We start from the raw sequence: 24,159 nt of genomic DNA on the forward strand, positions 1-24,159 counted from the left end.
CACACCGTGTCACAGTCACCCGGGCGATAACTCGGGAGTCAAGGCTTGACGGACTATGAGGGTTTCCGTGGGGCTTCGTAAGACGGAGAGAGCAGGCGAGTCACCAGCCCAGGAAACCCTCGAGGCTCCCCGCCACTCCCAACAGCTTTGGGCCGCCAGATAGACCGACTACCCGCTTCGTCCTCGGCCCCAGTAAGTGCTTGGCACCTCGGGTCCCGCAGCAGGCTTTCTCGCTCTCTCCCGCGCTGTTCGAGACCAGTGCGGACCTAGTGTCGCTCAACGCTGCGGGAGCTGCTCCGACCTGGGCCGCCTCGGACTGGGCTTCCTGGGCTCGCTGGCCCCGGCTGCGGGTGGGCGCGAATTTCAGACTGCCCAGCCTGCAGTCTGGGGTACGGGCGGGCGCCGTGGCCTGGACTTTCCAGGTATGCTTTCTCATTACAAGGGGTTGGGGCGCCGAGGTTCTGCTTGCTGGGCGCGTTTCTGTCGGCGCGGTCGGGTACGGCCAGGGCCGGGGACCTGCCCATCCCCCCACCCCCCGCCGCCGCATCCTTAACCTGTGGACTTGAGGCGACGCGGAAAGGCCGGCTCCGGAAAGCGGCGGGCGGAACGGGCGCCGCACGTTTCGGCCGCAGCCCACGCGGTGGCGCTGTCGGGAGAGGATGCCTTATCTCCGGTCTGGGACCCTGGCGGTGACCCGGGGTCCGCGGCGACGGGACCGTAAGGACGAGTCGAGGTCGCGAGGTTCTCCGCCTCTACCTTGCGCCCCGGGATTAGAGATGGGACAGACCCCTTTCTCCTCGCTTGGTGTTTCCAGACAGAAAACGCAGCGAGTCGGGAGCGGGATTCCAGGCTCAAACCCAGGCCGCCCCGGGGTGGGGGCGGGGAGGCAGCCGCAGCTCCTTTAGCGTTTCGTGTTGTCCCCCTGTGCCTTGTTACCGGTCGTTTTAAGTCGATTTCTATTTTTAAAAAACTAGATTAGCGGGGCAGTCATTCTCTCCTTGAGGTGCTGCAGGAGATCCGGCTATTAAGCTCTTGACTCTGAAAAAGAGTGAAAGGATTCAAGAGCCCGGGGGCGTTGTCTTGTGTCGCTGGAGTGGCGCTCGGAGCCCGCGGGCCCTCCGCCTTCCCGGGCCTCCCAACCCGCGGCCGCGGAGGAAGCACTTCCACACCTCCAAACCAAAGTCTCCTTTACCTTCAAGACAAGTCCCTTCGCTTTCCTCACCCAGGGCAGGCGGTGCCCACCTCCGACACGTTCTCCCGCCCCCCACATTTGGGGCCTCAGTGCACAAAGCTCCTTATCCTCGCCCGAGGCAGCTCCTGGGCAGACCTTTGCGTGTCCCCTCCCGCCCTCTGGGCCTCTGCATTGTCTGTTCCCGATTCTGGATCCTCCGAGCTCCTGGGTGCTCAGTTCACCATCTAACACAAACTAGTTGCCCATCACCCATCCCCAACCAGTCTTCTCCCTGGGACGCTTCTCCCCGTCGGGCCGCAGGGTCTGGTTTCTTTGCGGATGGGAGCAGGACCTTCACCACCCCTACCTTACGCGGCCCGACGGCTCCCTCACCGCTCCGCCCCCGCCCAGGCCCCAGAGCTGCTGGGGGAGCCAGGAGTAATTTATCTTTGCCTGGCGCGGGTTGGGATTGTCCGGCTCTGGTGCCAAAGAGGAAGGCGTGCGGACAACGAAGTAAGTGTCCCCCGCCCCCTGCGCCCTGGTCAGTCCCCAGACGCCCCGGAGCAGTCTGGGAAAGGGCTGGAGCCCACCCTAGTTGATCTGCTCTTCTAGGCGCATTCCCCTGGGGCGTCCTGGCCTCGGGCCCTAGTTCCCTTGGCACATCCAGTTTCCAATCCAAGCCTGGGGCAGTTATGCGGTTCGTGAAAATGTTGGTCGCCCAACTCTCCCCGGACAGTCCGTGGCGGAAATTGGCTTCATAACTGGTGTGGGCTTCATTTGAGAGAAACGATTCGCTCCCGCCCTCCTCTCGCCCCCAGCAGAGCAAGCCCGGGGTGGGGGTTGGGGGGGCGCGAAGGGGGGAGGGAGAGGCAGGCCTGCGTGGGCTCCTAGGAGCCAGAGAAGGCTTTCGACGCTGGCAATTCCCGTAGAGTTTTTCTTGTGTGTGCGAGAGTGGAGGAGAAAACGCGGCACAACTTTCTCGTGTTCTCTAGGAGGCAGCGCTCCGCCGGGAGGGCCTCTTTGCCAGGGTGACCAGACCCGAAATCCAGGAAGCCCGGTGAAGGATGCTGGGCCCTCACAGGTCTGGGTAGTCCGGCGAGGGTAGTCCGGCGAGAGCCGGCGTCCCATGCCTGGCAGCCGGCACTCTACCCCCGGGCAGTTGGGCCTAGGCGGTCCTGAGCGGTCATTGGGGAAGGTTGGCCAGAGTCAAGAGCTAGCGTAGTAGAAACCTCGGTGTGGAGAGAGAGAGAAATCAAGAAATGTCAGTAAAAGTGCAGGCCATAAAAGGAGAAGAAAGGCCTGACAAGAGATAGAGAGAAAAGGAGAGAACATGGAAATTAGAAAAAACATGCATATTTAAGCCCAGCGCATAAAGATCCGTTGATTTTTAAAATAACAAATCTCAGTGTGATTATGAAAGACAGGCGACCTTTGACTAAATGACATATGAAAAAATTGGGGGTGGGGGTGGAGAGGGGAAGACGTCGTAGTAGATTCCTGACAAAAAACGTCAGTGAGAAGCAAATTGAGGGATAAAAATGTCCCCCAACGTGAACTTTATGCTTTGAGCACTGGAGCAAACTATTTTTGCAAAAATGCGTTTTGGATCAAATTATTTAAAAAAAAAAACGTAATTAAAACCAATTCTTTTCTTGAGTGTGATTTTGTTTAAAAAATGTTTGGAAATAAGCCACTTGAGGAATATAAAACGAAACCAAACAAAACTTTTGAATCGTAATTTATTTACTGTTTTAAAAAGTAGAAAATCTTAGCAAAAGATAAAAACGTTATTTAGAATTTCTTACGGTCAAAATTAAACATGCTGAAAAGAATTTCTTACTTCAGTTGCAATTAGGTCAATACAAAAATCGTGCATTAAAAAGCTTATGTAATTTGAAACAGAAAAGGCCATTAAAGGGACAAAATCAAGGGGAAAGAACCCCTGCACATCGGGCATATATCACAAAACTTCCTAGAATTCTCCTTTTCCAAATGGAAAGAAATTTGTAAAATGTGTCACTAAATATAAATCTGCAAATATTCAAAATACATTTCTGGTAATAACCCATATTTTTTGGTATTTTCCTTTATGTTAAATGCACCTTTATACATCTTGAGTTCTTTTGCCCAAAATGATAGCTTTGTTCACTATCAAAAACGGACAAGAAGAAACTCCAATAATGAGAAAATCTAATTTAAAAAGGGTGCAGAATCTGAAAACAAACTAGCCACAATGTACATTTAATTGTACTTAATTGTATACTTTATTTAAATCACCCTTCTCAGGGATTTAATAATTTAGAATCAATAGTTCCTTTCAAAACATAATAAAATATTTAGACTTTATAAAATATTAACCCATTAACAATACCGCTGTGTTGTTTATAAGAGTGTGACTGAAGTCTAGTAATCATGCTGTTGACATAAGCATGTGAGGTTAGCGAAGTGATCCTTCGCAAAATGTAAATGAAGATCTTCAGACAGTGGTGTTTATAAAATAGCTCATTAATGACTTAAGATTGAATCGCTCCAACCATTCGCATCATCAGATATAATAATAGTGACGAATCAGACAGGAAAGATCCTGGCTAAACCATTTGCATTTTTTTTTTCCAGAAGTACTGAAGTCCTAATATCACCATTTCTTCTAAGTTCCTGGACACTGATCCGGAGGAGGATTCTGCAGTTCAACACCAAGGTAAGGAAAGAAACAGCATTATTATCGTTGTTAAGATATTTGTAAGAATTGCGTCTTTCCCCATTTTGAAAACGGGCTCAAACTTTGACAGTGGTAGTTGTGTTTTGCAAAACCCCCTTCCCATTCCGACGTGAAACTACAGATTAAAAAAAAAAAGTTTGTTATCAAACTTACAGTTTGTTTCTTTGCAGCCAAAAACCTTTTAGCTACCACCAACGAGTTGGTTTACTCGAGCCACTTTGTTCTCAGACTTCGAATTGTGCATTTTCTCTAACCCGTTCGCTCAGGGAAGTGGGGGAGATGGGATTTAGGGAATAAAAAGCAGGGAAAAGAAAATGCTGCCTAAAACTCCCAGGGTGGCTCCCCGAAGATTTACTCTCGAACTCGCTTCCCTTTCTCGGCTGGGCTCCGACAGCCTCCCGGGTCGCCTAGGACTCCTTTGGAACTTGGTGGGCGGCGTCTGGGTGCGGGATTCTCCGGGATCTGGGCGTTGAGACTTAGGCCGGGGCAGGTTTAGTTTCTGGGACCCTTTCTCTTCCAGAGGCTCCCCCCGCCTCCCAGGCCTCTGCTTTTGAGGGAATGGCTGCGCGCACGCCGCCCACCGGGTAGGTGCGGCGAGTGGACGGCGGCCTACCTCTGGGCACACTAGGCTGACGCGGCTTCCCTCTTCTGTGCACCAGCCCAGGATTTCCAGAATTACCCCCCGAGCGCGTTTCCCAAAACCGAATTTAGTTTGGCCCTCTGGCGCCGCCGTACAGCCAACACTTCTTAAGGGGGACTGGCGGCTCAGGCAGCGAGATGGTTGGGAGTCCTCCGGGTCCAGGGGTTTAGGTAGGAGACACAAGGTGTGCGGTAGGGATTGGAGGTGCCGCCAGCAGAGGGGCTTCACTGGCCTCAAGGCGGGCGGGGACGCGTCCTCATTTTCCCGCCACGGGTCCGGACAGCGAATGTAAGCCGGCGCCCCAGGCGGCTTGCGGGGGCCGCGACCCCTGCCCACGTGCTTTTCTTTAAGGAGGTCCCGCGCCCAAGCGGGACCTCAGGGACAAAAGCGCGGACGGCGCTCGGCCTGCTCGGCTAGTGCCCGCGCCACCTTAAATGAGCACCGCTGCTGGAGTCGGGCTGCGGGCGGCTGCGGCCGCGGGAGTCGGCAAAAGTTTGTGGCTCAGTTACACCTTCGCGGGACCTGCTGTGGACGCCCCCGCGCGGCCTCCCCCGGGACGAGGAGACCAGGTCCTCACCGCACACTCTGCCCGCGCTCGAAGCCTAGTGCCTGAGCCGCCTGGGGTCCCAGGAGTCCCAGACCCGCAGCCGGAGGACAGGCAGCCCCATCGCTCTCACTGCCTCCGCGTCACGGCCTCCAGGCGGCCCGGGCTGAGCTGCTCGAGATGTCGCCGGCGCTGCGAGCGCTCCAGGGACGTCATCCAGGGATGCCCCCCGCCCTGCGCCCCCCACGCAGCCCCCTCTCCTGTCCCACCCGCAGCCCGGCGGGCAGCGCTGGTACTCTTGCCACTCAGGACACCCGGGCTATTGTTCTGGACCCACAGCCGCGCCGGCTCTGAGGGAGAAGCGGCCTTCCCCGCGCGTGCGGCGGCGCGGCGGGCCCGGACGGCCGGCTCTGCGCGAAGGGGGAGCTCACAGGCATCGGGAAAAGTTGCTCGGAGGGGCGGAGGCGGTGGGTGGTGGGCGGAGGCGGTGGGTGGGGGAGGCGATAGCCCTCCTATCTCCAAAGTCGAAAGTACTCGGCGCAGTTAGCAGAACCCGGAGCCGAGGCAGCCGCGGTTGCCTCCTTGCGCGTAGGTCTGCGCCTCCGCCGGGAAACGAGGCAACCAGCGCCTGCCCTGTCGCCGCCGCCTCCGCGCCGGGACGAGTGCGCCTCGGGGCTGGGCGAGGCGGCCGCGCCCAGGACCCGACACCGGGAGGAGGACCAGACCCGAGCCCCAGCGCCCGCCTGCACCCGGGCGCACCCACCCACCGGCCTCGGCCACCGCCTCGAGCGGCACTCGGTTCTCTGCCATCGGTCCTCTGCCGCCCGACGCGCGCGGTCCTCGCCCCACCGCTCTGCCACCGCCGACTCTCCGCTTCCTCCTCTACCCTCCTCCCTGCATCCCACCCGCCCCTCGCCAGTCCCTTCTGCCTCCTCCGCAGCCCCGCCGCTGTTTGGGTCGCCGGGCTCACAGCGATTGATTGATTGATGTTTAATTTCCTGCCAGGCGGGGCCCCCCTCCCCCCGCAACCTCCCCAGCCCTCCTCCCCGCCCCCCACTCTCTTCCTTCATTGCGGTGGACCAGTCTGGCGTGGGCTTAGATCTTTCCCCCCCAACCTCCATCCCGAAATAACCCAGAGACTTCCCCTACCCCCACCCCAAATTATTATTTTGAAGGCGCTAGATTTGGGGACGGAAAGGGGGAGGGGGAGAAATCGGAAACCGAGGACAACCCAAAAGGACTCACTTTGCCTGATGACTCAACGCAACTAATAATCATCTCCCTCTCAGTGTATCTCTCTGCGGCTTGTCAGTGAGTCCGGCTCCGGCTGCTGGCGGCGGCGGCCGAGAGGGGAGAGGCTGGAGGTGACAGCTTGGGCAGCAGCCGCGTTTCCTCCTGCGCGCGGTCCCGGGTCCCTGCGCCTTCTTGGCTTTGGGTGACACCGGCCCTAAGGCTCCGGCCGCGCCTTCTCGCGAACTAGCCGACCTGCGAAGCGGCGGCACCGGCCCACCTCCGCCTCCTCCCAGTCCTCAGCCCTTTCTCTCCCGAACGGGTCTCCTTCCCGAAGGTGTGAAAAGGCTTTTTCAGCCTCCTTCTCTCTTTTCCCCTCCTCCGCCGTCTCCTCCCCCGCTCGCTCGGGTGCCCCTTTGGAGGAACCCTCCTTTCCCTCTCCTCCTCCTCCTCCCCCTACCCCCCCCCCCAATCATCATCATCATAACAACCATCACTGCACTAGAAGACACCCTGACCCAGGACCTTAAACGTTAGGACCTGGGAAAGAGGAAAAGGGGAAGGAGGAAAGAGGAAAGAAGGCTAGGAGAACACTGCAAGGCGAAGCACCAGAAACTTTCCACCCTGGATTCTCTACTTTTGCTCCATGGACAGAGCCTCAGCCAGCCAAGTTACAGACAGACCGTGAGCAGTAAGTACGCAAGGCGAGGACTCCCACTCCAAGCTCGGGAGTTCGGGGAAGCCCCGGGTCCGGCTAAGTTCCCTCCCCGACAGCGTAGCAGAGGGAGTGCGGGCAGCCCTCCCGCTCTGTCTCCGCATCTCGCGTCTCTTGCAGCTCCCCTCTCGCCTCCCCTCTGCCACCCCCACCGTGTCTCCCTGACACGCGGCTTCTCCCACGGCGAGACCGCCCGCGAGGATTCCTGGCGCACTTTGTTGTACAGGGTTCCTGCTTCTCGGGGTCGTCAGTGACAGTGTGAATGTAGTTTCATCAGGTGTTTCCTCCTCTCCTGACGCCCCCCAAAAGTCCAGGGGTGCAGAGATCTGCGGGTTCCTTGAGGAGCGCGCTGCCAGCCAAGAAACCCAGAGGAAAACTTTTTTTTGGAGAAATTTGTAAATTGGGGTTGATAAAGGCTGCTTCTTAACCTAATAATTTAAATGCTTTTGTGTTTTATGCTGAAGAGCTTTTAAAAAGTCACTTAGGATCGGAAGAACCTAAGAACGTTCCGAAATAATGGTTGTAGCCCCCTCCATTGTGATGAAGGGTATTCTGGAGAGTTTTCTGATGAATACCTCCAAGTGTTTCTGGATGCTTATTAATGTGGAATTTGGGTTGGTTTTGTGCAAAGTGTGTTTGTGTCTCAAGACTTGCTGGGTCAAGGTAAAAAGCAGGGACTCCAGGAGTCCTTAAGGCAGGCCTTTGGCTCCCGCCCCGCCATTCACAGCACATTCATGATGTGGCTAATTCGGTTTCTTCTGGACTTGTGTACATCCCCTACCCCTTCCTCGAGTGGGTGAGATGTCTTTTTATGAAGCTCACTTCTTCTGCATCCCTGACCCCCACACGGCGAGGCTGTCTCATCTGAGAACGGCTGTGCCAACCCTGTCCCAATGAATGGGCCGCTCCTGGGCGCCCCTGGGCGCTGGCCTGGTAACCCTCACCGAGGGCTAACTTCTGGAGAGCAGCTAGGCAGCGTCGCAGCACCTCGAGCTTCCTTCGGCCGCGCCGTGTAAGGTGGGGACCCGCTTCCCGGCTCGGGCCCCTCGGGCAGCGTGGGAGGAAGTTTGTGTGGCTTGGTGCAGCGCTCCGCCACTGGCCTGAACGTCTATCACGTGTGTGAGCGGTTTTCCCTCTTTTTTTTTTCCCTCCCCCTTCCCTCCCCCCCGCCCCCTCCCTAGGTCCCTGCGCGTTTTATTGCGACCTGCCGGTGGGAACTTTGTCTCCGAGTCGGAGCAGCATGGAGCGGCGGAGCGAGAGCCCGTGTCTGCGGGACAGCCCCGACCGGCGGAGCGGCAGCCCCGACGTCAAGGGGCCTCCCCCGGTGAAGGTGGCCCGGCTGGAGCAGAACGGCAGCCCCATGGGAGCCCGCGGGAGGCCCAACGGCGCCGTGGCCAAAGCCGTGGGAGGTAACAGCCCGGAGCGGGGAGGCGCGCGCAGCCCCGCGGCCCGGCGATAATGGCCCGGGTGTCAGGGTTCAGGTTGATTAGGCGCTGTCGCGGTGTAGGATTACAGGAAGTGAATTCCAGGTTGCCAAATAATGCCCCCGTCGCCTCTCATCTGCAACTGGTAGCTTCATGTAGAGTTAAAACAAGAAAGTGGTTTACCCAGAGGGTGGCATTTTTTGGGCACTTTGCCACTGTGTGCTGAGGTGTTGGCAGGTTTATGTCACAGCCAGCTAACTGTTTCTAGATTTTCCTAGAGAGCTTTTTAGTGATTTAACTCTTTTGCTTTGCCTCAGAGTGTCTGTTGTAGAGATGAAGTGGAGGTGCGATCGCTTTTGTGGACTAGTCTTTAATGCTCAGGAGCAAGAGTGTTGGTGTTACTTTGTAGTTAGGATAGTGCTTCGAGATAAATTAGTAACAACTGGGAATATTTCCTGCCACAGTTCAAGTGGGAAATAAAGAAGCATCATGAAATATGTCAGGCCCTTAGAAGTTTTGAGGTCACCGTTTTCTAAACAGTTTAAAGTCCTATGCATTTGTAACTTTGTTATGAATTATAGCACAACAGGTAAAATATGGTAAAGTAGTCCTAATGGCTACATGCTGTTTACTTTTCCAAGAATTTAATACTATTTCAAGAAAAACTTTCAGAGATTTTACTACGTAAACAACCGCTTTCCTTTAAAGTGGTTAGGAAAAATAATTTTATAAAGTGATATAAATAAGAAATTTAAACATTACTGAAATATTTTGAGGCTCTTATGCTGTTTGCTAAGTTGTTTTTTGCGTACAAAATGCAAATTCAGCATGGCATGCAGTTTTTTTGTGTTTGAGATAAATCACCAGTTTAAACCTTCTTTGGTTCTAGAGGGTTTTTTTCCCCCTAATATTTTCAGCAGTAGCTTACTTAACATAATTCTTTATATTTAGCCCGCCCGAAATGATACAAAACCATGGCAAAACTTAATGATAAACTCCAACCCCATGTTCTAAATAGCCATAACCTGTATTTCAAAGCAAAGACTTAAGTCTAAAATGTCCATGCCCTTTTAAAGAGTTAAAAGACATTTTATAAAATAACACGTTTCTATTTTTACGTAGTTTGCTATTATTATTTCTCCATAGTAGACATTCAGAACGATTTGCCTTAAGAAGCACTCATTCTCACAATTTTTAAAGCTTTAAAAATTTATTTGGCTGTATATTGTGGCTTATGTACCTTTTATTTTAGGGGCTAAAAGATACACTTCAATGAAGCAAAAGAAAACTTGATAGTTCTGTGACCCACTTTTTAAAATTTGTGTTTATTAATGTGTTATCTTGAGACTAGAACAATAACTTAAGGCTTTTTGTAACATTTTAGTATATGCATATGAGAAAGAAAAATAGATAGCAAATATGGTAAAACCAAGTGTATGATATAAGTGCTGATACTATTTGATTGAAAAACTCGGAAATCATTGGAGGAGGAGGTGTGTTCTCAAAGTGGCCTTATGCATAAAGAAAAAACTTGGACATAGAATTTGGTTTTTTTCTGAAGACCTACTAAAATTCACTAAATTGAAAGAAGTCTCTAAACATTTTAGAATGTAATTGTTAACAATTGTGATTCCTTAAAACAAGTGTTTTCTTTTTTCCTACATTATACTGAACCAAGAAGGAAGCTGCCTAATTTCGTTGACTCAGGAATACCTAAATTTAGTGTGAAATAGTGGTTGCGTTTTTTATTTTCTGAGACTATAATTCACATTTGACCACTTACTATAAATTTAGTATAAAGTAAAATTAAGTCTTCAAGAGGAATAATAGGTTTGTTTCAACAAGCTGCTTTAGTCACTTTTACTGAGCTTTAATTTAGTAATATCAAAGGCTTTGTTAGTTGCTTTCCAAAATGAAAATAAAGATGGTATTAGTTTGTCTCAGTAAGTACTATGTTTAATACTTAATAGTAAGGTGGCTAAAAGAGTTTACATATGGTGGGTTTTAAAAAATTTTTTATAGAGAAAGATTGTATTCTGTATGGCATAGTAGATTAGAAAGATTTTAATATAGAAAATTTTAAGATATAATAACTTAGAACATAAAATTTTGACAGTGTAAAGTTTTTTATTGAATGTTAATATTTTTGGAAGGATTTAAGTTTACTTGGTGTCCTAATGTATGTTGAGATGGTAACGGTTTCATTTCTTTGTAACTTTTAATCATGTATATAGATGGGGAAAGAGCAAGGCCTTTAAAAAATATTTAAAAATTTTAATCATGTTTAAAATACATTTCTAGTTAGAAGTTCTTTGCCATTGAAAGGCTCTTTTTTGGGAACATAGGATAAATATAAACTAGATTATATTTCTATCACCCTACTTTCTTTTGTTTAAATTTTCTTTATAAAGCAATATAATAAACATGGACAACTACAAAATATTTATAGCACTATATCGTTTATTATCATTTTCAGATATATTGTAGTCTTGTCAATGTTATAAAGATGATTATAGTAATTTATGTTTTAAAAATAGGGCTCAAAATTTGATAGGATGTGTTTGTTAATCTTTAGTGATTCTCTTTCTTAAAAGCTTCCCCCCTAAAAATGGGGAGATCATTAAGCTAATTGGTTGCCTAATAACATGGCAGTTTATCTTACTGCTTTTGATAAACAGTGAGATGAATAAATGTTTCTGAATGCCTTGGTTGTAATAGTAAATTCTATTGCCCTTATTCTGCGGTTTTAGAAAGAGAGTTTGGTATGTTTTTTGATGAGAACACGTTTGTTAAAAAAAAAAATATTTTAGTGTCTGGATTTAACTAGTTGAGGTGGTAGATACACTATCATAGTCCTCAAGGTTGCGTTTTGATAGGGGACTTAAAAGTTAGTGTGTTGTTTACAATGTGGTTAAATTTAGAAGACTATTTGAAAGTAGATCAGTTTTGCTTTGTCTTTCCAAGACCTTCTAGGATGTTTTTGTTCTTATCTAAGTTGTGTTTTAAAGCATGTATGTAATAAAATAAGTGTTCAGATGTGTATGACAGTCAGCTTTTATAGAAGGTCCCTAGGAGAAAAAAAAAAGGCTAATATCTCTTTAAAAAACATACGAAGGCTGGAAGAGAGTTTAGAGCAAGCAAGAGCACCGTGGTGTTGACAGCTTTATATCCCTGCTGGGTAACATTCACTTACTAGAATTGGCGTCCCCTCTCAGCTAGTAATTCACTCCATAAGGATTTTGAAAAAGGATGATTAATGGTGGGGAAATTTATATTTGTGAAATTGTTGATTAAAATTTACAGATCTATTTGAAGATTTAGAAAAGAAAAGATTATTAAGGGTGACGAAAATAAGAATCAGATGATCCTTTTTATCACCATTAACATAAGTACCTAAAAGGTTCTGCTGTGTGTAATGCTTCCGCCACGCAACCTACAGCATAAAATGAAAGTGATGCCAATCAAGTTTCCAGAGGAAGCGAAGCTCTCTGCTTTCCTCCTGGACTGCTGAAAGGTGCTGGCCAGTTGTGCTTTAACAGCAATAAATTATTGTGCTTCATTCATTGTTAACACAAGCATTTTCATTTTTAAACGTTTGGCTTAAAGAAGAACTTTCAGACAGCTTTATTTAAACTGAATGAACAGCGCTTGAGCATACCAGATGGTGTATTTGCTGATAGGAGGCATTAAACATCAGAAATCTTTTTGATATTTTTCATTTTCCTATGAATTTTGATAATTTTTTTGGTGTTAAATGTTCTAGATTTTAGGGGAAAATGTTTGAACACCGGGAATATCTTTTAGAGTTAGTTGCTGTTATGTTTTTTTTTTAATTCCTTTTTTTGGAAAAAGTATTTATTTTTAAAATCATGATTTAATCTTATTGAGGAATTGCCTTTTAAAGTTATCTTATAACTAGTTGACCCAAAGTAGGCCTATTCTTCTTGCTAATAGGCAGCCCTTTGAAGAACATAACTGTCTTGTTACAAGGGGAAAAAAATCATTATGCAATACACACTGATGTATTCAAATAGGGAAGCAAATGTGATCACGATTGTTGGGCAGGGCCTCATTTAGAGCTGAACATTGTCTACAACAACAGTTAGTTTAATTGTCTACATGTGGAACATTTCCTTTTAGATTAAAAGAAATGCAGTTCAGGTCAGGTGCAGCTACCATATTAGCACCACAGGGAGACGTTTTACTCTTTGAAAGGAGTATACCGATGAAAGAGTGTAGATATTGACATATTGAAATGTATGAATTACTTGGAAATTTAGAAACATATTTGTCAACGTGGGTAAATGACAAAAACTCATTAAACTCATTTTAGCCAAGGATGCACCCCATATGTTTGTAGGGAGGCCTCATGTTATTACCTCAAAAAAGAAAAGATTATATTTCCCTTTTACATCCTACTTTTTTTTTTTTTTTTTTTTTTTTTTTAAGGGTTTGAGATCTTTTAAATAGAATGAACTTAGGCTTTGGGGTCATCCAACAATCTAGCGTGTCCTCTGTAGTTTTGCTGAGGTAGAAAAATAGCTCTTTTCTAAAGTGTTTTTAGTCCTTGGCCTGTTATTAAAATAAAGATATACTTGGTTAAAAAAATATATGCAATGGAACATACACATTAAACAGAACATAGGGTATCCGCCCCTCAAAGTCCTGAGCATAATTTGATGTTTCAAGTAATTTTGGAAGCCTTGTGTTCCATCAGCAGAAACCCACTGACCATTATATATTCAAGATCATCTGCAGTGAAATGTGTATGTATGTGGGGTGTGTGTGTGTGTGTGTGTGTGTGTTGGAACTACATAGATGTCCCTCAAGGCATCTGTTTTTTAACCCCTGTAGAAAATAAGCAATATAATCTTTTCCCAGGGGGTCGTGACTAGTCGAATCAGTCTGTACATCTTAGATATCTTGTATGTATATTATTATATTCATGTATATATAAACAGACTTATTATCATTTATTAGAGATTTAGAAATAGGAATTTGAATATTTTAAAGAACATGGAAATCAGCTTTATTCCAGGCAAGGCAGGCAATTATTTGGTATATCTGGCAGAATCTATCTGGTAAGCAGTCAAGTTTAAGTGGTTCTACTTTGATAATTTAAAACCTTTAGCTTTCTTTTTTTAAAAAAAGAATTCAGTGTGGAGGCTTTATATTCATATATAAAAAAGACATTAACAGGGCTAGATGAGTTCTAAACTCTATTGTTTTTTAGATCTTTTTAGAGAGTTTAGGTTGCCGTTGATTAAAATGACTCTTATTCTTCACTGTTAACAAAATTTCTTACAACTAATAATCTCACATTAGGCACACAAAATATGTTCATAATTTGTTTTATGTTAGGAATCTAAACTTTATCCCACATAGCATGTAAATCAATAAAAGTCCTCTATATTCTTTAATAAGTAGGCTTTTTTAAAAACTAATAAATTTCTTAAATAACTAATGTGGGGTAATGTGGTTTTTGCTATCTTCCTTATAAGAATGCTGAGATACAATGGCATTTTGGAACATATTTAAAGATGGAGCATTTGACAAAAGTTGTATGTGTAACAGTTTGTCAGTGAAAAGTGACAAGTGGGGAATGACAAATGAAATGTTGGCATCATCACTCTTTATTTTGATAAAAATGTCTCAATTTGCAGTGATATAATACTGTTTCATATTATTTCATGAGTTGTGTGAGATGCATACGGGGAATTTAGATTTTGTGAACGGAAAATTAGCAGCCCAAACTCTCTTTTCAGAAGCTTTGGCAGCACGTTCCCCACCCCACCCCCTACTCCCCAAGAGTAAGAACAGCAGTGAAATATTGGATCTAACCCATACATTTTAACTCATTATTTTTTAAGAAAGAAGAAAGGAAGAAAGAAAGAAAGAAAGAAAGAAAGAAAGAAAGAAAGAAAGAGAAACAAAAAAGAGAAAGAGAGAAGTGAAAATGGTTTCAAGTAGAAGACCTTTATGCTTAGCTCAACAAATGAAGAGAGTTAGCCTTTTAGCTTCCATTCTTTTCTTTATAGTGATTTTAAAATGAGTGATTTCCCTCTGCTGACTTTGATTGTATGGGGCCTTTCTCACTTCCAAATCACCACTGTTCTCTAGCATTAATTTAGGGTGCCAGTAAAGGAGGTTGTGAATTTCTTTTATTTTAAAGGGCAATAGAGGTTTGAGAATGTCTATGTGTTAAAAATGGATTTTTATATACAAAGGATTCATCATCCTCCTACTTACGGGTAATGCGATAGATATTTCAAAGTCCAGGTAGACGGCCCTGAGTGGAATTGAGGTATGAGTTAAAACAAAAGCCAGTTGAGTACTTACAGACTTCCAAAAAAGCACAGATGGAGCCCCTATAGTGTGTTATTTTCCATTTTCCAAAGTCACATTGGTTCCTGTATTGTCAGTGATCAGCCTAACATTTATTTTCTTCTTTTGCATGAAACAAGCCTCACAAGCACTTCATGCTACAGTGTTTATGTAAAAATGTTCCATGGTGGAGTTTTCAAAAGCATGAAACTGTATCTCAGTGATTTTGTTGTTGTTGTTGTTTTCAATTAGCAGAATTGTTTTACTGTTTAATAGCAAAAGATTTAAAAAATTGTGGCAAAATCAGTATAATTAAAGTGAAAACCTGCATCAGAAATTGTCTTCTACAACTTCTATCTTTTTCTTCTCCCTTACAAAGTATTACTTATTCCAGATTTTTAAAAATCTAGGTAAAAACGACCTAATATGGAGTGAATGTGCCTTAGATATATAATTATGGCAGTGGGGTTTATGGAATGTATTTTTTCCATTTTCGTTGATGTGTGTACCTTTAAAACTTAAAAAGTGAACTAGTGAATATTATAGATACTAGTTTGGCAAATGCCTAAAATGAAGAAAAGAGCATTAATAGAAATTTCAAGAATTTGAACCTTGCAATACAGTTATCAGCAAATTAGGGCAGTCATATCGTAGGAAGAATGTTCTTTATTTGTGGCTCTGACACATTAGGACAGTAAAACTCTAGGGGAAGTAGATTTTAATTTTACTTGTTCACGATATAAGGCAAATTTGTATCTGCCTTTAACTAGTTGCTTATCGGAATGGAGTTCTGTCTTAGCACAGTGAGTTATTAAACGATAGCATTTAACATAACAACAAAGATTAAAAAGTTCAGAGAAAACAGTGCAAGCTACCACTTATAAAAAAAAGTGTGCATTTCACACCAGACTGTTTAGTGCCCACTGATGGTTGCACAGTTACTGAAATGTACCCAGCAGCTCAGTGGGTTTATGAGATGAAGACTTGCACAGGTATGAAAAAAAAAATTAATGGAGACCCTGGTTAGAGTAAATATTTCCAAAGCACTAAGATTTGACAGCGGTGATTTGCATATTTCATAGAAACAATTTTAATTTTATCACATTAAGCAGAGATATCTTTTTCTTTCTTTAAAAAAATTTTTTACTTGTTTTTCTCTTTGGCTGAAAAATGAGTGTATCAGTCCTTTTATAACTGAATATGATTGATTTTCAAATTTTCTGATTGTTTCCCGTGTTAAAATTGCGTATTTTTATTGCATTTGTTCCAATTCTTTTTATGTATAAGGAAAGGCAAAATTGACAGTTTATTAGGAAAATGCATTCATATCAAAACTCTTTAAATAGCAGTGTTTTCAAAACATTATATTTTTTTGGTTAACAAAACAAGAACTTTCTTTTATCATAATCCAAAGATGCTAACAGAGCAGCATGATAAATGTCTCTTTAAGTGTCGTAGTAAAAGAAAATGACTTGCCTTCTGAGGCAGTGGAGAGTTTATGTTGTTTTGGACCCATTTCCCTAGTAGTGATCGAAAACAGATTACAATAACAATTATACAGTCAGAAGATGCAATATCCATTTCTGCTTTAATTGAGTGAAAGAATAATAAAAACATCATTAAGAAAAATGAGGTGGACCTGTCACACAATGTACAAATTTTTAGTCTTGGAGAGGATGCAGAATAACTGAAATGCTTTTCACTTACTTTGTTGTGTTTATTAGCTAAAATCTGTTTTGGGGAGAGACCATTTTCTTTCTCCTCCCTGGGAAGTTCTTAGAGGAGCCCCTGGGAGGTGGTTGCTCAGGAGACAATTAAAAGTGCTCATTGATTTTGTCTTTATATGCAGTTTGAGAAGGGCAGTCGCATTTTCTTATCTTCTACCTGAGGTATAACTCTCTCCCCCAACCTTTCTTTAAACCTGTGTAAGTGGAAAACAAACATGATGAATGTTTCTCAGACTACAAAGCTCTCCTGAGTAAAGGTTAGGTGTGATCCTGGGTCTCCTCGGGAAGGTACAACCAGGCTGAAGGGGAGAGAGAGTTGAAGGTGAATGATGAGCACCCTTATTTCTTCTCAGCACACGTGAGGTTTGGTGGAGGCCCTGAGTTTCCATGTATACACATCACTGACATTCACTCAGGCAACATAGACTGTCACTTCAGATGCATAGGCTCTGGCCTCCATTGGCCATCATCGGAACCATTATTAAATCCATGATGCTTCGCACTGTTCAGCCTCCCTGCCTCATTCCCCAGAGCGAAGCTTCCAGCAGCTCCGAGTGAGCTGGATGGCAGCCGCCAAAATCAGTGGCTAGTTTCCTTTCACTCTGGGCTGTATTTCTTACTCTATTCATAGAAACTGTTAGCTTCTGGCAACTTTGGTGATGACAGTGGAGTTAGCCAGACAGTAGAGTTAACCCCTGCCCATTGTGGGGGTACTACAACCACAAACAGTTTTGGCCATCAGAGTATTTGGAGCCCAAAGTTTAGACAAGGTTAACAGAGTTAGAGGAGAACATTTCTTTGATCTGTGGCTAAGAATTTTCTTGGGTTCAATATTTAAAAAATCTTTCTGAGTATGTTAAAATGAAAGGAATAAGATAGGCAGTAAACCCTTACTGGTGGAGGTCTACTAAGACCAGAGCTGTCCGAGGCATAATCCCCTTTAGAGTGGAATTTATATCAAACAGCTCAAAAGGCTTTTTGTTTTGTTTTGTTTTGTTTAAATTCAGTTCAGAGAGTCTACTTAATAGCACCTTCATTAAAATACTTTTGTCAGCAAAGGGTTTTTCAATTTTAACATTTACATAACCTAACAGTGGCAATGAATGCCATGAGCTTTAAGGGTCTATTAGTGGTTCCGTTTTTTCTGGACTTTATAATTTAAACCTAAACATTAATTTTGGGTGGAACTTGGCATAATGTCTTTTTGCCTTGGAGGGAATTTTTGTTGTATAATTAAAAAAAGGGTGTTTTTTTGTTGTTGTTTTTTGTTTTGGTTTTTTTTTTTGTACAATCACCTTCTCCATGTCTCCCCTTCCCTGAGCAAATAGCAGTTAAATAGTCAAAGTCTTAAAAGGGCTTATTTAAATAAAAAAAAAAGGATTGATTAGTTTAGGTGAATTTAACAATTTTCCATTAGTTCACGTTGTAAACTAGTGCTTTTGATATTAACAAGAAAGACCTGTGGCTCTGATAATGCAATGAAAATATTTTTCATCTTTCTCTCTCTCATGTATGAAAGTCATGTGGTAAAATTTTTAATAAAATCCAATTTGATGACCCTTGAAACTTATAAATCAGTTTCAAGTCTTCTTGATCAGAAGGGGAGAAACAAAAAAATTCTTCATTTTATGTCACCTTAAATTGTAACATTGACTAGAAGGAGAGAAGTTGGAATCTCACTGTTAAATCATAAAGCGACTGAATTCTCCAGTAGTAGGTATTTTGGAAAATTAAAAATGAATATTTTCTGAATATTAGTACTGTATTAGAGTTGAACCATTACAGAAAACTGATTACAAGGTAATTGTGAAATTAAAGACAAGTGGGGAACTCTGCAAGGATGGGTCATCCTCATCTGAACCCCAGAAGGCATGCTGAATGCTAGTGAAGGTGCGTGCTGGAGGAAAGTGCTCGCGGAGTGGGGCTAAGCCAGGGCACCCTTGAAGCTTTGTCTAGCGTTCAGTTCCTGAGGCTTCATTCAGACAAGGTTCGGTGCTATAGATGTGGCAGGTGTGGTATTAGAAGACTGAACACCCTTTATTTTTGAGGGTGTATAAGAGGAGCAAATAGTTCTCTGAAAGTAAGTTGTACACATTTAAGACCCAAGTAAAGGTACTTTAGAAGACTAAATAAGGTGATCCTGATTTTTTTTTCCCTCCTCCAATGAATCTCTAGGTAATATTCAGCAAAACTGACTCTATTTACAGGCCCATTCATATAGTCAGTTTGGGCCTTAAGCACATTTTTACAGCTAACTTACAAACTCCCCAAAACTGGAGCTCACCACTGAAGGCCTGCCAGTGCTGTCACAAATGGCCATTAGTTCCCAAGAGACTTTGAAGAAAATCAGAACTGTATGAAAAGGCCATAATTTTAGCAAGAACCATTTTTGTTGCATGTATATATATATTACCATCATGACAAAAAATGTGTGGGGGTGGGAGGCAACCTGCATTTTCAGGATTGATACTATACTACTCTCCCATGGAAATGTATAGAATTCCAATTAGCACAGGGTCAGAGTATAAATGTACCTCTTTTCACACTATTCCAAGTGGTTAGTGGAAAACAAGCTGCAAAGTAATTCCCTTGGCCCCCTAATAAAAAGATTTATAGCAAAATAATTCTCAGCCCCATAATGGAACTGTTGTAGGTTTGTGTTTGATATTTATAAAACTGAAATACAGTCCATGTACCCAAACTAGGCATTTATTGTAAACAAGTTAACTGCCAAGAGCTTATATTCTGTCAAACATAATTATATTGAAGATTGATGTATAGCTGGAAAACAAGTTTGAGGGAGACAGTTCTCTTTACCCAAGGAAAGCCTCTGGGGTCCAGCTCTCTTTTCCCTTTGATAGAACTCGCGAAGTCATCTTTGTCTTTGCCAGCCTCTCAGATATTTAATAAACACAGTCTTGCTTGTTAAAAACATAACACTTTGTCCATCCTACTTCTCTTAACAAAATAAAGAGATGCATGTATATCATAGCAACTGTTAGGTATAGTTTCTTTCATCTTCTTTATGTAGATGCGGGCAGCGATGGTGCTGAGATGAAGTCGCAGCTCTTACCATGACAGGCAAGGCACCAGGGCCACACTGGAGTTCACCCAGAAGGAGCCCCTGTCTCCTTTAATGCAGATTTTGAAAAAAAAAAAAAAAAAAGTCTTAAGACTTGTCCTTCTGTTATTTTGGGTTGAGCTTGTGAGATTAGATCTGTTTTGAAACTGTGGCCTTTTCGGAGTGGGGGAGAAGCTACATAAATATGCTTGATTTTGTGGCTCAGAAGTTATTTGAGAGTTAAAGAAATTATGAATCCAGGGGATCTAGAAGTAGAATCTTTCAGATTGAGATGTTTCATACCTGGGCTTAACCCAGGTTTAAAAAGCTGCAGTACTCTTCCACGATCTTTTGCTTTAATGAAGGTAGAAACTTGTATTATCCTTCATGATTTATCATTTATCTTTTTTTTTCTTTTCGGGAGAAATACACTTTGGGGCTTGGGTGACACTTCTGAAAGATTGTTAAAAGCAGAAAAACATTCCTCCTATGGATAGATGATCTCGTTTGCATAACATTAAGGATGAAAAATAAGATTTTCAGTGGATTTATATGTTGTGGCTTAAGTGATCTCTTTAGGTTTTTTAAAATATTAAATTTAAATTTTCTCTTGGAAATTATAGAAATTACAAAGGGAATGTCTTAGACTCATAAAGTGAAAAAATAATATATGAGTTTTCTCTGTTCTCTTTTTCTTATTTAAGTAATTGCTGTAAATTGCACAGGTACATATCTACTTAAAATGTCTTGTCTGGGAAGTATTCCATCAGTGGGGACCTGAGTTTCCCTTGTCTGTATGCTGGGTTTTATTAACTTCATCTCAGTCACAATAATAATATACTATGTATTGCAGTCCAAACATCTCAGTGTACCCTTAGGGAACCTCAGAATACACACTATGCTTCTGACTGTCTTGTTCTCTCCTTGTGTTCTTTTCTTTTTCTTTCCCCAATGTTAGTCCTTTCCAGGGCTTGGTTGCTGTTTCCTCTTGGTGGATGCATTTGTTGGATACATGAATGAGAGTGGCTTTTAGTCTAGGTAATGGCTGCTTGTCTGTTTAAGCGTGGCTTTGTGAAATTTGCATTCACTTTGCAGTGATGATTTTTACACATCTATTAGACATCCATACATGTTTTGCTGTTTGATCCCCAAACATACAGAGTAGGGTTTCCTTTTGTAAGGAGAAACCCTTTTATTTTTTACTATAAAAACTTCACCTTTTCAGGTTTTTATTTGATAAAAATCTCTCCACTCTAGTATGATTTCCTTTGGGGTTTTGCACCAGTGTTTGATCTCAATTTTTAATAATTTTGGTGAGTTAAACTCCCCAAAGAAAACATGCTTGTGCTATGAAATATTCCCACTAGAAATCTGGGTAGTCTTGTCTTATTGAGAGCTGAGTGCTTGATTCCTTTATTAATTTCTTGCTCATGAACCTCAGTACAGTTAACCTTTCCTTAACGCTACACTGGAGAAATCAATCAAGGATTTTTTATTTTAATTGTTAAATTAGATAGAATAACATTTAGGCAAAGCTCAAAACCTGAGATGCGGAAGCAAATGCTACTATAAAGACAATTTTTATTGACTCTTTTTCTGACTTTTGGTACTCTGAGTTGCACATAGCTTTTCCAGAGAGGATGATGAGAATGAGGGGAGCAGCAAATACATCTCTTCGTAAATACTATCTGAAATATTATCTTCTCAGAAACTTCTGGAATAAAATTTTATATAATGGACAGAAATCTTACTGTTAATGAATTATGGTATAGTCATTTTAACATGGCATCGAGTCTCAAGACTTAATACATGCATTTATAACCCACTGTGAAAAGAACTTCAAAAATTTAGCTTTGAACTAAGGGATACTTAAACAATGTTTAACATTCAAACAGTGTTTGAACTCTTCCGTAATGATCAAACTTACATATTCCACATTTTTCTTAAAAAAATTTTTTTTAAAATTCACAATCAGTGAACATTTTGTTGCTCTGATTTAGAAAAGATATTGCAGCCCTTCAGTGCAGGACACTTAGGACTGCAGGTAAGACTCCCAGGGTCCCAGAATATGTATAGTCACAGAGCACAGTGCTGCTAGCCACTTGAGTCTCACACCGATAGACTGTGATGCCTTCCTAGTGGTAGAGTAACGATTTCTGTCCCCAGTGGTTGCACACAGCCCCGAGGTACGGTGTACTTCCCCCTGAGGACATGGAGCGAGCTCCTAAGGCCACTCCTGTTGATTGTTTCTTAGAAAGCTTTTCTTGCATACTGATGCTCACTGCCGTGCAGTGGGCTACAGTGATGTGACAAGCTCAGGTGGGAAGTCACAGCTTTTTTTTTTTTTTTTTACCTGTGAGTTAACATTTATTTTGGACTTGCTATAAGACAGGCTCATGGGTGGCGCAGGGAGTGAGGGAATGAAGAAGACTTATCTAAATCCAGCCCATGTTGGAGAATGAAAAGGCAGGCCCCTCATTCACTCTAACTGGACATTCCCAACATCAGGGAATTTAGTTCCTTGGGTCAGGCTTGCTATGGCCCAGTTCCCAGGTGTAGCTCAGGCTTTTTTTGTTTAGATAAGTAGCCACACTGTTCCACTGTGTGCCTGTGAAATCCTGTTTTGCAAACTGCCTGGCCAACCTGATCCTGCTACCACATTTCTATAAATGAAGAGTATTGAGAGACGTGGGGTTTCTCCTGCAGACTTCAGGACTGACTTCAGGTTGAGTTGCGATCTCTCAGTCTGGGGACAGGCCCGGGAGACCAGAACCCATCTCTTTTCCCTACTGCTTGAAGCTCAGCTTGAGCATTTGGGGTGGTAAGGAAGAGAGGACTAGAGTTCACGTGACTTCCCCACCCCTGGCCTATTTTTGTTCTTATCTTCCAGAGTTAAGATCTGCCTCAGAGGCTGCAAGGTAGTATTTGGTTTTACTAGACGGAATTTTGAGAATAAAGTATTTCTTGGTAATCTTAGCTCCTTGAACCCCACTTCCCCAAAGGGAAAGAAGCATTAAGGAGCTTTATTGTTGAGACTTTATTTGGAGGCTTAACCTTGAGTTACAAGCACCTGGGTCATGGATGAACATGAAATCAAATTTCTGCATATATGGCTTCATTTGCCCTTAGAGTAATTATTAAGCAAATTTTGCCTTCTCCGTCATTGTAGGTTAACTGTGTTCTTCCACCTTTGAACAATGCAGGTCGCTGCCCCTCTGTCAGTTCTTGCTTCCTCTTCTGTGAGACTGAAGAAAGTAAACCAATAGCAACGACAAATGAATTAATCCTTCAGAGAATCTTTGTTCACAAGCAAGGGTCAGAGAGGAACTTTGGAAACTGGAGCAGTTTAGGAGAGCCTAGAGGATCTCCAGTCCATCTGTGGATGGTTCCCTTGCCCCCAAATAGCTTTTCTTCCCCTCTCACCTGCGCAATGCCAAGACTGGTGAAAACATGTTTTGTTTTGTTTTGTTTTGTTTTGTTTTAAATTACATTACCTGAAATTCTTCCCATTAGAAGTTAATGTGGGATTCAATGTGTTTCATTTTACACTGAAAATATATCTAAGGAGATTAAAGGACTGCTAAACCATTCAAATAGCAAAGTGTAGCATCTTTTTATCTATTAATCTCTTTGGAATTTTTGAGCTCAGCCCCTGGGGGATTGGGAGGCTGGGGTGGAGTGGTGGAATGTGGAGCCTCTGGTTACCACAGCTTAGGAGGTCGGGTGCCTGGGAGGGGACAGCAGGGGCAGAGAAGAGGAGAGTAAGAAAGACTCACTTGATCCATCTTGAAATTTTGCCTGGGACCCCAAGAAGGAGGTGAGGGGCACCTTATTCTTCCTTTCCGTTTCTTGCCGGAATCTTGGTGCTTAGAGTTGCCTTTATTGTGTTAGGGTGGGAGGAAGTGTCTAGAAGTTAATACTAGAGGTTAATATTGAAGTTGCTTCTTGTGTGTGTGACTCAGTGTGTGTGTGTGTGATAGAAACAGAGATAGAGAGAAAGGGAGAGAGAAGGAGAGGGGAAGGAGAATGAGGTGGTAGAGCAAGTAAATTGTTTTTCTAATACATTTGCAATAAGATAGTTGCCACCCCTCACTCCTTTCTCTCCTGGTCCTCTGGTAGAGCCTGTACTCCCATGGCTTAATTGGTAGAATTTGTTTCAGTGTTTCAGGGTTCTATGATTTATTGATTGTGGTGGTTGCTAAGTGTGGTGCTTTACTCCAGGTTCAGTTTTATATAAAGAACAGATAGGAGAAGCTCTGCCCTAAAGCCCTTATAATCTTCAATTATCCCTGGGACCTTCTCAGGTGATAGAACCAGATATACTACCAGCTTCAGGGAAGGGAGTGGGCCCATGGCTGCCTCCCCTCTGGAAACAGACAGTTTCAGGAGACCCTGGAAAGAGAGGAGGAGGAAGGTTGGCCTCCTATCATCTCAGACTGGCTCCTGTCATTCAGGACACAGGCCCAAGAATAAGGGTGGACCCAAGAGACAAAGGGCTTTGGGTGGAGGCTGGAGCCCACTCTCACCTACACTAGAGTATGACTCATTATTTGAGCCTTTGTCTTCAAGTGACTAAAGGGTAGGAACTGTGTTTGATTCCTCCT

At 43.6% G+C, this 24,159-nt stretch overlaps 1 protein-coding gene across 3 annotated transcripts in view; it reads left to right on the forward strand.

The window, feature by feature from the left end:
• The first annotated feature begins 1,660 nt into the window (after positions 1-1,660).
• SATB2 (SATB homeobox 2) overlaps positions 1,661-24,159 on the forward strand; it is a 191,616-nt gene continuing 169,117 nt past the window's right edge. The window contains exons 1-3 of one of the 3 annotated variants that reach the window (XM_039221780.1): positions 1,661-1,684; positions 3,788-3,869; positions 8,201-8,428. In XM_039221780.1, the coding sequence (XP_039077711.1) occupies positions 8,260-8,428 (169 nt within the window). In that variant the 5' untranslated portion in view covers positions 1,661-1,684; positions 3,788-3,869; positions 8,201-8,259. Of the gene's footprint in view, positions 1,685-3,787; positions 3,870-6,065; positions 6,996-8,200; positions 8,429-23,320; positions 23,373-24,159 lie in introns of those variants that run through there. The other 2 variants (XM_039221779.1, XM_039221781.1) reach the window with 2 other exon arrangements.

This window comes from Hyaena hyaena, unplaced genomic scaffold (assembly GCF_003009895.1).
Source record: "Hyaena hyaena isolate Hyena2069 unplaced genomic scaffold, ASM300989v1 scaffold_1009, whole genome shotgun sequence".
In the NCBI taxonomy this organism is placed as follows: domain Eukaryota; kingdom Metazoa; phylum Chordata; class Mammalia; order Carnivora; family Hyaenidae; genus Hyaena; species Hyaena hyaena.